This window comes from Emys orbicularis, chromosome 8 (assembly GCF_028017835.1).
Source record: "Emys orbicularis isolate rEmyOrb1 chromosome 8, rEmyOrb1.hap1, whole genome shotgun sequence".
Lineage (NCBI taxonomy): Eukaryota > Metazoa > Chordata > Testudines > Emydidae > Emys > Emys orbicularis.
In genome coordinates, this window is record NC_088690.1 from 45,531,517 (window position 1) to 45,546,429 (window position 14,913).

The window sequence follows — 14,913 nt, forward strand, 5'->3', positions numbered from 1 at the left end:
CCCGGAAGGAAGTAATTCATAAAAATGAGGTTGTGCCAGCAAAAAGTTTGGGAACAGCTGCCCTACACGGTGTGTTGCGGGGGGGTGGGGTGGGGTGGGGTGTGAGAGAGAATGCTGCAGGGACACTCATGCCACTGTACTTGGGCCATTATCTGGGGGCTGTTTCTGTTCTGTCTGAGGCCCCTTTATGCCTCCATAGTGGCAGACAGAATTTGCCTTAGCCTTTCATTTCCTGATGTGAAACAGGATTGCTAATAGGCCTATAGACCTACAAACCAGTTTTAGAAAAATGAATTCAGAATTGGCAGGTAATCTTATAAAACTCTTCTTGGTTGCAGACAAGTAAAAAACTGAAGGTATATGAAAACATTCTTTGGTCTAATAGTTAACTGATCCACTGTAAGAAAATCTTCTGGTACAAATGGATACTACTGAGGGAAGGGGGCAATTTATTCATTGTATATACACATACCGAAATAAGCAAAATCTGAAACTCAGCTCCATATTATGCCCTCAAAAAACAACCTCTTGGTTTTGGTGAAGAGCAGTAACACATTCTGTGCCCGTTGCTCTCAGGCACTGCAGAACGCAGGAAAAGATGTGACTACTCTTGAATGCCAAAAGACAGATATTATAATTATTAGAAGTGACATACAGCACCATAAGTTTACAGAGTGTTTTACACTCTCTGCCCTGAAGAGCTTTCACTCTAAGTTAGACATGATAAATACAAGAGAAAGGAAGGAACAACAGTTCAGGTAAGTAAGAGGGTAGTGAATACTCAAGGAAACAGGAGTGGAAAGGGTGGGCTTTAAAAAGGAACTTGAAGGAAAGAGATCTTTGGGGAAACTATTCTAGGCACAGGGAATTGCATAGTAGAAGGAGCAGGGATAAGAATGGGAGAAAGAAAATTGAAGCACTAACGGGTGCATCCTGCAAGATGCTGAACATTCTGCACTGATCGAACAAAGCACAGAAGCACATTCTCATTTTCAGCATGAGTAGTCCCACTGAAATCAAGACCCTAAGACAAGAAGAACATAGCAAGCAAGAGGGTGTGCAGGAGAAAATAAGGTGGAACAAAATCATAAGGCTACATAGGGTAAGGATACGTAGAACAAAAAGCCTGAATTTGAAGCAGATAGAACAGTAAAACAAAAAGATGCAAGGAGGATTTGGGGAGTTATAGCCTTGTACTCTTAAAATGCCACCAATTCTGCAGAAAGGGAGGTTTTTACAGGAACCCAATGGAATTCCCCCTTCAGAGCTGGAGAAACGTTAAGGTTCCAGGACTGTACTTCAGCTATGGCATTTTGGATATATTGGAAGTAGGAGAAAGGAACCAAATCACATATAAAGACGTTACAATAAGGCCTGGACAGGGTCTTCAAGCCTGGATAGTGAAGAGAGAGTGGAGTGTAATGTTACTGAAGAGGACAAGGTAATAGACTATTGGGCAGTGGGACAAGAGAAGAATCAGAGATGATACCAAGGTTGTGGCCCAAGGAGACAGAAAGTGTTGACAGGGTTAGGAGGAAAGAAATTCAATTTTGGAATGAATAAGTTTGAGATGGTGGCTGGACATCCTAGAGCTGTCACGGAGTCTGCTTGAGATGCAGAACTCGAAAGAGATCAGGGGAGAGTGGTAGTTTTTGGGGCTCCCACATTAAAATGTTAAGTCAAAATCATGAAAATGGATGAACAGAGGGGGGAAAGCTAGAGACAAATATGAGCTGTCAAACAAAAAAAAAGTGGATGAGAGAAAGAAGTGGAAGAGAAGATAGAGAATCAAGTGGAATTATGGGGAAAAATATTCCCCAAAATAGGGGAAATGTTTGTATGTGAAGGAAAATGAATCATATGAGAGAGGGCAAAAGGTAAGGGAAAGATAAATGAAGGGTGGGGGGGACAAATGACAATTACCTAAGTGAAGATATGAGGTAAATAGAGCAGATTGATAGGTTAGTAGAAGAGCTACCTCAGGCCATGTCTACACTACCGTGGGATCAACGCTGCTGTGATCAACACTCAGGGGGTCAATTTAACAGGTCTAGTGAAGACCCGCTAAATCGATGGCTGAGCCCTCTCCGGTTGACTCCGGTACTCCACCAGGAATGAGAGGAGTAAGATAAATCGATGGGAGAGAGTATCCCATTGACCCAGCGTGGTGTAGACACCGCAGTAAGTTGACCTAAGCTATGTCGTCTCCAGCTACATTATTCACGTAGCTGGAGTAGCGTAACTTAGGGTGACTTAACACGATAGTGTAGACATAGCCTTAGACTCAAAAACTGGAGTGAAGGAGTAGGTGAAAGAATTCAAGGGAAAAGCAGAGAAGACATTTTGCCCGGTAATGTCATTTATTTGTGAAGAGGGTGACTAGATTTTGGACAGAGAAGGATTAGAGGGTATTTGTTGCAGGGGAAAAGTGGAAGATTTAAGGAAGAAACTGAATATAGAAAAGAATGGGAGAGCATTGGCGGTATAAGTCTCTATAGAAGGAGAAATAAAGGAGCCCAGAAAAAAATATGGCAGATCTAAGTGAAGAATGAACGAACTTGCAGTGGACAAAGTTGGTAAAGTCCTGACACGTTCTCCACGGGTGCTCAGAAGTGCAGAACCAGGAATGGAGGTAGTGAATGTGGGGGAGAGAAAGTCTGGAGAGCATATGGGCAAACAGAGTGGTGCAAGAAAGCACTTAAGTAGCCACATGTAGAAGAGAAGTTACAGATGAAAATAGATCACTAAGTCGACCGGAGGGAGGTCAAGGAGCAAAGGAGGGGGCTGAGAGTAGTAGAGATGTCAGAAAGGTTAATAGACCGGTGATCACAAAAGAGGTGAGTGACAGAGTAGAGGAGAGATGAAGACAGAGATGCTGAAAGAGAGCAGGTGGTGATCAGAGAGAAGGAATTCAGAAATGAGATAATAAAGAGAACAGAATTTAGTAAAGACAAGGTCACAGGAGTGATTGGGACAGTGAGAAAGTCTGTCCAAAGCTAAAAATCAAAGAAAGTGGTTAGACAAAGGAAGTAACAGAGAGTGGAGTCAGACTGGTTATCAATATGAAAATAGAAATTTCCCAGGATGAGAGTAGAGATTGAGGAGTCAGGAAGGAAGAGAGTTTAGCAAAGTCATGGAGAAACCAGGATTAGCTAGGGATGCAACAGATATTGGCCACTTGGAGGGATATGGAGAGAAGAACTAGATGTAGTGGACTTCAAAACAAGCAGGGGTTGGAAGAGACAACAGGATGAAAGATGGAGTCTGGGGCCACCCATGTCTCTGTTTGGAGAAGGGTGAGAGGAGAAGCGAAGTCGTCAGCAGAAAGCCATGTCTCATTGAGTCCAAGGAGACAGAAAGAGTGGCAGATAATGATCACAGTAATATTTTTGGAGATTGTGCCAGACTTCAGGAGGAAGCAGGAGATATGAAACCAAGGGGAATGCGGGGAGTGGGAGGGAGTAGAATAATATTTGCAGTAGTACCTCAGGGATGAGCATAAAAGGGAACAGGCAAAAGGGAAGTAGGACATGGTTCAGGGAAGGGCCCAGATTGAGGTTTGGGAGATCCATACTTACTGCATGTTCAAAATCTATAATAAATAAAAAGTAAACCATTGTGAATAGCCAGTGTGCCTTTATGTCCTCCTGTTCTCCCCCACCCCATTTTTTGTTTGCTTTTGTTTTGTTTTTTAAATACAGGATCTCAGCTTTGCAGGGTGATCTGGAAGCAAGGTTTGGGCAGCCACACATTTGGGCTCATTGACAAACCCACAAAGATTGGAGTTTAGGAATATGAAACTTCCTCACTGATTAGATATAGGGATTAGAAGTGGTTGGATTGGCCTAGGATACTGATTGTTATACGAGAGTTACAAGTAATGGAGAGATCAGTGATCTAAAATTGACCACCCAGAAGCCTATCTCCCAAACTAGCACCAGTCCCCACATTTCAAGAACTTACAGTCCCCTCACTCTAAACGAGTTCCATCTATTTAATTTATCACAGAGAACATTAAGGGGTCATTTAATCACAGTGTATAAGGACCTATGGGGGAACAGAAATTGATAAAAGAGGGCTCTTTAATCTACCAGACAAAGGTTTAACAAAATCCAATGGGTGGAAGTTGAAACTAGACAAATTCAGACTAGAAATAAGGTGTAAAGTTTTAACTGAGACAGTAATTAACCATTTGAACAATTTAACAAGGATCCTGGTGGATACTCCATCACTGGCAATTTTTAAATCAAAATTGGATGCTTTTCTGACAGATACACTCAAGTTCAACTAGTAAATTATGAGCCTTCCTGAATTCACTTCCAGAGCCCGCTAACCCAGCTCTGTAAATCACAGTACTCTCCACTCAGCACCCTCGCCTTTTTTCTTTTTTTTGCCTTGACCCTAATACAACAATACTTTGCAGAAAGGGGATTGCTGCAGAAAACCACACTGGGCACAGGCAGTACCACGATCTCCCCCACTTTCAAGCAGCTACCAAGTCTTTTACCTTTTAGGGCTTTAGTACATTAATGAAACACAAGCCTTCTCAGACACTTAATTTTTTTTATACATCTGCCATATTTTGTAAAATTCCTATCCATTAAAAAGAAACACTCAAATGATCAGACTACTAATCTTATTACTATCTGAACAACTGAACTGTACAGAAAAGAAATAAAGCACAGTAATTTGCAATACAGAACAGTGGAAGTTAAAGGTCTAATTGGTATGTTGAATAAACAGAAGTCATTTGCATACACTGTACAGAAGTTACTATTTACTCAACCTGTGTGCACAAGCAGCCCACTGAAATCAATGGAACTCCATGAAGGCAGAAGGGTCCACCCACATGCAGTAGCTTGCAGGATTGGGGCTTTCATGCTTTTTTATGATATATATACTTATTTTTATGATTTTCAGATATACCCTCATTTTAATTTAAAAATACTCTTTTAAGGTTACCTACTAAAAGCATTACATTTGTGCAATCATGAACATGCCTGCTGTAATATTTTCTGCACTTTTGATATATGTTATAAAGATTTTACAACTTTCTCTTGCACCATTCAATAACTCTCACCTATAATCAATTACTGGCAGTAATAGATTATTCACAAGATATGTATATTACTAGATGTTACCTATCTGTAACAGGAAAGGCTCCAGAAACTATCATGGAAGTGCTATGATTTTTACATTATATTTAATTTTTGCATGTTTTATTATATTAGAATATTGTACAGCAAAGTAGTTTAAGACCAAGAGCAGACTTCTCAGCAAGGGTGTTCAAAGCACAACAAAATACATATTTCACAAAGGAAGACAATAATATTACAGTACTATTGAAATATAAGGCAGAGAATAATTACACATTTTTGGTTATAATATAATACTCATTTAAAAGGAAAAGCATTTAATGCAACTGGTAAAATAAATATCATGGTAAATGTTAATAATACCTACAGTATGTGGTAACTAGAATGGTGTTTTGTAATAGAAGCTATTTAAATGGTAAGGCATTCAAGAAATGGTTGTAATAATTATTACTATATTTATAATTCTTATATGCTGTCAGGCACTTTATTAAGGGATAGATTCTACAGTCTTTACTTACATGGTAGTTCTATGTATTTACATTAAGTACTATTTAGTGTGAGTAAGTTGTAGAACCTGACCCTTAAACAGGGGTAAACTTCATTTACTCTTTGTAAACTTCAATATATGACACTAGGCTGCCCAGCATTTTCATCTTCATTTAGGTTTGCAACACCTAAGATTTAACTGAATCATCTCTATACCATTATTTTAATGCTTTTAAAATAAGAATTACTTATTTTACTCAACATAAGGTTAAATCATCAATTTTTTTAAAAAAAGCCTTAGCATTTTTAGGTGCATTTTCTAACTCAACTATTCCCGTAATTTTCTTACCGTACAGCCTTCCAGAAATAATTTTTGCCTAAAATATTAGTTTCTTCAGGAAAAGTGATGTGCATATTTGACCTAAATAGAGGTTAAAATAAATAGACTATCTTATAGAAATAACTTCACTGTGTACAATTTTTTCAATCCTTGTAAATGTTGTTTATCAGAAACAGAACAGATTAAAAGAATGACTTGAATAATTTTGCATACTAACAGCTATTGCTGGTGGTCAAGCAAATACTACTCTGTTCCCTGTTTTAATACAAACTATTTCATTTAATTTCAAATCTTATGGAACATAATAGTCACCAAGAACTAGTAAATTAATTGATATATTCAATGGAAGCTCAGTGTAAAGGTTGCCAGACAGAGATAGGCAAAACGTGGGCCCAATCCTGCCAACATTTACAGATGACTATTTTTACTCATCGTAGTAGTCTCAATGAAGCCCCCAAAGATTACATTCAATACACACACAACAGCTAGATGAAAAACCAAGGATTCATCCTACAACAAAGCAGCTTTGTCATTAAATCATAGCACAGATTCTCAGCTGATTTAAATCAATGCAGCTACACCAATTTCAAGCAGCTGAGGGATCTGTTCCAGATGTATAAAAAAAAATACTGCATTTTTGAAAACAAATAGTTTTCAATAGGATGTCATTTCTTAACATTTAAAAACTTTTCTATGTGTTGAAACTTGTCTATAAATCCATAGCTGGGTTCTTATTGTTTATGAATTATGTCAAATCAAATGAAGGTTCCTATCAAAGAAACAGAACTATTGCTGCACAGTGTTCATTTTACTATCTAAGCAAACTTGTTTAATAAAGGAAATGTGGAAAAACAACAGTTATAAATGTTGATTGCATCGTGAACTTCATGTATACAGATCCAATATTTACATGTAAGTATTGAATTTTTACTTTTTCCTGACTTTTTGTATCAAAAAAGATTTAAATTAACTACATCTCAACAATAAAGCTGGTATCAATAAAATTCTCATTGTCAACCTGGCAGCAATGAACCACTTTGACAGCTTTATGTGTTTGTTTAAAAATATGGTCTTGAAATTCTGAGAAATTAAGACCTCAATTTTCATCAGCATTTATAGGTACAATGTATTGGTGTGTACTTACTTTCACTTCCAAATAAAATAAATCATTCATGCATACACAATGACCAATATAAGTGTAACCAACATATTTTGAACTTACTTTCGAACTCAGATAAAATATTGGTGAAATGATACCATTTTAAAGTATAATCAACAAATATACTGATTGCACAAATAAAGCAGCACTGATTTTTTTTCTTTAAATACAAAAGCTAAAGTAACTTTTTCAGCATATAAAAAGATAGGGTAGATAACAAAACCCGGTATTTTATGAAAATATTACAGTGCACAGTTGTATTTTGGGCAATAGGCATTGGATTAAAAAAGTATTTTTAGAAGGAATTCAAAATATAGTAGTATAAGGTCACCCAAAGGGTTTTAAAACAAAATCTAGAAACACCACCACAAACAGAAATCCCTAGGGAGTTGTAACTTAAGGCCCTCATCCTTCAAACAGGCCTGTTCAGACAGTCATGTGCCTGTGCAGACGAACCCCATTTACCACAACAGGAAGCTGCAAGGGTTTTAGGATCTGACTGTGCACAGACCCACTGAAGTCAACGAAGTGCTGCACAGGTATGTAGGTCAAGCCATACCAATCAAATTGCAAGTATGGGGTTTAACCTAGCCAAACCAAATCCTTAAAGCCAATTTTCTGGGTTCATTTAAGCCACAATAACACAAAGAAAAGGGACAAGTTACAGAGATTTTTGAGTGTCTCACAATTTTGCCAAAAAACTTTTTTTCACATTTAACAGTTGCCATTTCATCAAAACAGCTAATCAGATGGTTTCCATCTTCACTTATCTTGAGAAGATGGACTGCAAACTACGTACAACTCATTATAAAATAGAAAACAATTCTCTTACAATTATTTCCCTTGTAGAACAAAAATTAAAATAAACTCATTAATTGTGTTGATTCATAACTTCCATAAGTTAGAAAAAGTGAGAAAGATTCAAACATTTTGTTTCTAGGTAATAAGCCAAATATCCATATTGTGCAAAACTGCAGTGCTATGATGTTTTAGAATTGAACTCCCAACTGATTACAATTTTGTTATTAACAAAATACATTTGAAAATACATTTGAAATCACTATTTTTAAAGCTGTCAGGAACCACTATTTTCCATTGTATACTTTACATTTTAAATCTGTTTTTTATTTACCATTTAAACCTATATTTTTAAACTACAAATTGGTAAAAAAAACACCTCAGGAAGCTTGTGTGTAAACTGGTTCACAATTCAAAGCAGATCAGTCTGTTCTGAATAACTACATTTATGTAACACAGATGAAAAAGGGGTGGGAGGATTTGCACAAAAATACTTGAAAATTTCTGGTTCTTTTCTTCATGATCTTTTGTCTATTTAGCTGCTTGCAGTGTGTGCATGCATACGTTTCGCTACATCATAGACATAGGCTATGTCTGGTCGCCTCTCTGGATCCGGGTTGATGCATATGTTAACTAATTGTCGCAGCTAGAAAAGGAAAACAATAATGTATAAGAAAGCCAATAAATAATACCAGTTGACAAGTGTTAGTAGTGCTTTCTCAAGTTCTTAAATTAAGTAAGAGTGGCTGAAACTGTGGAAGTGTGGTAGGACTGCATTCAGATTTACTCTATACCCCAAGTAATCATTTCACTTTTATGACATTTCATTGTACTTCCTCAGGGAAAGTGAATACCAGATTTAGGCCCCTATCCGGTGCATACATAAGTAACTTCAAAATAAGACTACATGTATGTATAAACTATTTATCTGAATTCAATAGTGTGACTTGTGTGTATTGTTTGAGGCCTTATATTCTAAAATGCTGAAATTGAGTCACACGTAGATCTATACGGAAAGTTTGTCATGAAATGAACACTTCAAAGGCCTTTAGCTTAGGTTCTATTTTTTTCGTATTGAATTAAGTGCACAACTTGCAGACAGCATGCCTCTATCTGGGAGCACACACATCTCTAATATGACAAGCCCCAGAGTCCACTGAGCCCCTCAGAGTCCACAAATTTAGAAATAGATGGCCTGGGATACAGGAGAAAGGCTACTGGAACTTCTAGGTACTCCCTGTTGCTATTTGGAAGGTGGAAAATGGTTAGGATTCTTCTTCCCTCCCCAGTTCCTTTCAGTGACATTAGAAGGTATCCAGTCAGTCTACTGACCTTTCAGATGGAGCAAATTTGTCATCTATTTCAAATTTTGCATATTCTCCAAGGCAGTCTGCACTCTAGAACCTGCTTCCCTAGAGATTGCTTATTAGAATACCAGCCCTTACCAGCAATTACCAGATACAAAATTCCTCCTATACTTTTCTCTTAAATCACTGTGTCAAACCCTCCTGAATCTCCTTACCACAGTCACAAATTTTTGATCCTCCCTGACATTTTGTCAAATCCTCCAAGGCATCCATACCATCAGAAGTACTTGTATACAAAATATGCAAGTACAATTACTGTAAAACTATAGTTGTGATTACTGCACCAAATACAGCCTTCTGGAACCTCTGCCGGGCACCAAGAACAGTGGCTCCTTCACCCTCATGATTATTCAAAGGCATGATAAACTGCATATTCAAATATGCTTTCATACAGCAGTGGCACAATAAATGCATTGGCCACAAATCTCTTTAAAAAACCCCCAAAAGATTTGCATCCGAAGAAGTGGGCTGTAGCCCACGAAAGCTTATGCTCTAATAAATGTGTTAGTCTCTAAGGTGCCACAAGTACTCCTGTTCTTTTTCCCAAAAGGATGTTAAATTATATGAACTAAATGCACAGGAGTCAGAAAATTCAAGCACTAACTTAACAATATTGCACTTAATGTTTACATTTTCTGAGTTCTGGACACTTAAATTTTCAAACTTAATGTCACATCTATGTACGGTAATTTTTTTTTTATTTGATGACACCTACACAGTATCCAGAAAGCTAATTTCACTTTGACAAGGAGAATTTCAATATTTTGTTAAATGCAATGTATTTTGGGGAGACACATTTAAGTTAGTGTTGACTATGTAGTGGTCCATTTAAAGATTAGAGAGGATTCTTTTAACAAAAATTAATTGCAGTAAATTTGGTAATATTCTCTTTTAAATACACAGACACTTCGACTATACTAATCATGGGAATTTAAAAGAAATTGTACCGCTTCTCGCGGCCAATATTCAGAGCTCTGTTCCGTTAACAAAAGAGAACAATTGGGCTAAATCATTTGGGGGTGAGGGGGCCGGAGGGGGGATACTGAAGTTCATAAAATATAAGTCTATTTTTTAATCATAAAAAGTTGCCTTTCTGCAATGCAAAAAATACAAGAAAAGAGTCTAAAATCCCACATGGAATAAATAGGAGGAACATATCATGAGCTACCGGGCAGGTAGATCGGCAAATTAACCAGGCCAAATGCAGAGCAGCTCAGCCAGCATACAAGACCAACAGGAAGAGAACTACAGAGGAATTGAGGCCCCGGCCCTGCAAAAAGAACCCTGTAAGTAAACCCCATTTGTAAGAAAAATATAAAGATATTAAATGTAATCTCTTACAAAATATGGCCCTGATCCTGCAAAAATTTACAAATATGCTTAATTCACCCTGTGAGATGTCGATAGGACTTCTCATAGTGCATAAAGTCATGCTTAAGTCCTTGAAGGATTGGGGCATATATAGCTATGAGTAGGGAAATGAAAAACATCATGTTCTTTTATTCTTTTTCATTTAATATATGTCAAGTAAACTCACTATAGGCAACATAACAGAAGTTTGTCTTCAAGGGAGATTTAAATATGAAAAGGGTAGGGAGCCTTGCTCAGGAAGGTCACTCTATCCTTCTTTCATGCTGCTGACTATGCATGGAGGTGTTTATCTCAAAAGCTAACAAAAGGATGGTAAAGTTTTCCCCCACCGATTCATAATCCCTGCTTGACTTAGTGATATTTTTATTAATTTCTTAAGCAAGCTGAACTTCTATCTAGCTGAAAGTGCATATTTCAGCCCCAGAATCTTGGTACAATTGCAATGACATCTTCCTGTGAAATTACTACTGTTAACACACCACATATTATGTAATAGTACAAAGCTTCAGAAGTGGACATGGAGATTCACTCCTAAGGACCACCAATGGGCAAAATGGCACCACTAATCAGCTATATTTTTAGCCCTAACCATCCTTTATAGCCACAATTGTTTGTAAGTATTTTCAAATATATGTGAAATGTGGTGTCCTGATTGTCCACCTTTTGCAATTTCATATCTCTGGAACTTTTCAGTGTATAAAAGAATTGCCTCATTTCTAGAAAATGTTTGTAAGGAGGCTTCTCGAAGAGACCATGTCCCTTTTATTCAAAGCTCCTTTGTATGTATTCCCCACATCCTAGCCAGAATACACTTGTGGCTACTGCAGTGTGGTTCGGAGGAATGTGGTTCGGAGCCCTGGGCCACCAGCAAGTCAGTATATGTAAGAGTTATTTATATTGAAAGTGCATGAGTCCAGGTGCCTTGAGATCAATGATAAACTGTGGGCCCACTGAGATTGCCTTATATGAAGCCATATTATGGATACCACAACAACACTTCTTTGGGTCAAGAGTCTGTATCTACAGCTTGATCCTTGCTCATAATTGCTGGATCTGACAAATCTTTTCTGACACAGCAAGAATGTGCAAGAACCTGTCCTGGGCCAGAAAAGTTCAGAGTTGAGCTGAGTCTAATAGGGTTCATCAGTACTTTAAAGAACAAACTGGGACTGTGGAGTCACCAGGGTTCATGATAAGTGCCCAACATCATGATGGTGGCACACACTGATTCTTGGAATTCTTGCTCAGTGTCATCCTTGAATAACCAATCATGTGGAAAAAGTAAAATATTCACTTTCATCCTGCACCAGAAAAATGCTATGACCATGAAACATTTTGTAAACACAGGAACATAAGAATTGTTATACCGATCTTTTGTGACAGGAAAGGAGACAGTTGTTGCTAGATTGCCTGATGTAGGATTCTGGCTCCTTTTCCCACTGCCAGGAGTATCTATTTCAATAATTACAGGAAGCCTCTGTCAGGCCCTCTGGTTCTCATAAAACTATGGATGAACAGCAGACATTGACAAACCCTGGGAATAAAGCCTAGGATTTTAATGTCAGCAGGCTATACTGCAGGGATAGCAATGTTGTCCTGTAAGGCATTGGATGGCCATCAGGCTCTATGCTGAAGGCAGACACGGCTGTGACTGAACTGGAGGGACCTCCTGTTGCATCTCCTCACTGCATCCTTCTTTGGCTGATTATGCTGCTTAACTTCCTCTGTGGACTTAGCACAGTCACTGCCTTTAGCCTGGAGCTTAGCCTGACAGGGAGCAGTAGCACATATTTCTTAAGCTTTAACAGGTTTGTCAGCCACCAAATAAATAAATGTCCCTCAAGTCAGAAAAAAAAGACTTAAAACTATGACAGGGAAGAACTTTGCACTGAAAACCTGAAATTTTGGTAAAGACTCCAGTTTTAAATTGGAAAAAATTATTCTTGTTCAGAGCAGGAGATATTCTTGCTGATTCATCTCTCAGTGCAGGCAAGAAAACTAGCAGAGAATACTGCAACTCTGGATCTGCTGGCTTTTTTTCAGCTTAAATACTGCTTGGGCATCACTGAGGAGTGTATGGAATCCCTATCAGTTAGGATTGCTGGTCATGTACTCTTGAGAAATCACAAAGGGACCTAAATCAGGATATAAAGTTCTTCTCCACTCCCCAACACACAAAGCAATGCTTTGTGCTAGATGCTGTGGCCATGATTTTAACAATGGTTAGTGATTCTGGTTGTCCAACTGGAGGCACCATGAAGGAGCCTCATTTTCACAATGGACCCCACTGCCAGAAAAATAAAACATTTTTAAGGTATTCCAATAGTTGGAGACCCAAAAATTGTGATACCCAAAGTTACTAGTCATTTGAAAATCTTGATTTGTGATTCACTGCTTGGGCAATATGTCACAACTTCTACTGCAATTTTATTGGTCAGCACTTTACAGCTATGAGAAATGTGGACAAATATACAAAAGTGAAAATCTACCATGTGTATCTTTGGATAACTTCATATGAAGCTATGATCTCATAATACAGATGCTGATCATTAAAATAAAAATGAGCCTTATAATAAGTTAGTTCAATTTTAAATGCCAGTTTTATCTCAGAACTAATTAAAATTAGCGTACAGGAAATGTATTTTAACATTTCTTACATTTTGTAACTACAGTGTTTACACTTCTGTTTGAGAGTGAATTTATTCTTTTATCAAATTATTCTTTACAGAATATCAGGCATTCAAGTGGGTTTCAGGAGTTCAGTAATCTCTAAACTTTACTGCTCAACTGAGTACACTTCCAACCTGGATAAAAGTCCGAGGTCTAAATTTTCTAGTGCAGAAGAAAAGGACATCACCATAAACTGACAGATAACACTTAGTCTGTTTGTTTCTTCTTTAGTAGTTCCAAGTCTGCACAGTATTTTCATTCACAATAAAAGCTACATTTTTAAGAAAAAAAGTCATTTACTAACATAGCAATTTTTCAAAGGTTTTTATACTAGGCAGGATTCTTTATGTCACAATAGATCAAAGTAACATTATTACAGTCTCTTAATACTTTATATATATTTCACTCCTTTTGTTAAGTAATTATTTCCTATATTTATAAAGGGTATTGTAGCTCTTGCTCTTTTAGTTTGTCACAAAACACTAGTACTCCAAATGATTTTAAAAACAACTGATTTATCCTGTGTGCGTGAGCACATCTATTTTGTAATGAGGAAAATATAACATGTTTTGCTTTGTATCGCTTTTCAAAACTGGAAACTATACAGAGTAAGTAAAAGGTGGAATCTATTTCCCTTTCCCACTCTAAGACCTTCTATCTGGGCCAGACTTTGATATTTGCCCCTTAGCTGAGAATCCGCATATCCAACTTCACACTTAGCTGCAGTGAAGTAGCCCTGCAGGCAGGCCGACTTCAACGAATCACTAGTGGTATCATCATTAAAATCCTGCTGAAGGTCACCATGGTAACCGCCTGCTGAGGCTTCACTGCTGCACTCGGCATCTCCTAATCAGCTACCATGTGAAATGCAAATTCAGACAGTCTGAAAATTAGTCAAGAAGAATAGAGGATGAGGATGCCGATATGTGAAATATTCATGCGCTTCATGGAAAAAGGAAGACAGCATGAATGACACAACAAAGAACGGCCCCTGACATTTTTGCTATCATTTTGCATTACTGTTCACACCCTACTGTATTTCTAGACCTCCCGTTCTGAAGTTGGTTATATGAACTGCCATATTTGTATCCTACAAAAAATAATAATTAAAAATGGCCAATGTAAAACAATTAATTGGAAAGCCAGAGACATACTGCATAAACTACATAAAGGATAGATCACCATTACATCCTTTGTAAAGGCATTCTAATTACCTTTTTTAAGTCCAATTTTATTCACAGAGGAAAAAAATTTTCCCCATAAATATGACAAAACAAAGAGAAACCGGACAGCAATCTTTTATTAATAGTCCCTGTCTTTGAAAACAATAGATTCATGGTGCAGAATTACAACTTCCATTCCTTAGGCAAAGTAGCACAAAGCTTTATGTTTATTAAAAACATTTCAGATGTAGTGTTTATATCCATTTTCAACACAATTTTAATTCATGGAGACTGAATTAAATTAGAATTAGTTGCTAATACCTCTTCTCTGGTTTGCAGTTTTTATCACTTTGCTCCATTTGTTTCAAAGTGGGAAAGTATTTCAATACTGGAATTTCAGTCCATTAACATATACACATTTATTTTTTTCTCATGTGAGGTCATGATGGTTTAGAAAAAATAT

The 14,913-nt window shown here is 37.4% G+C and overlaps 1 protein-coding gene across 2 annotated transcripts in view; it reads right to left on the reverse strand.

Annotated features, from left to right (window-relative positions):
• Positions 1–649: 649 nt before the first annotated feature.
• Positions 650–14,913, reverse strand: part of NEK7 (NIMA related kinase 7) — a 141,761-nt gene continuing 127,497 nt past the window's right edge. For both annotated transcript variants that reach the window (XM_065408926.1, XM_065408927.1), the window contains one exon: positions 650–8,525. In XM_065408926.1, the coding sequence (XP_065264998.1) occupies positions 8,415–8,525 (111 nt within the window). In that variant the 3' untranslated portion in view covers positions 650–8,414. The remainder of the gene's footprint in view (positions 8,526–14,913) is intronic.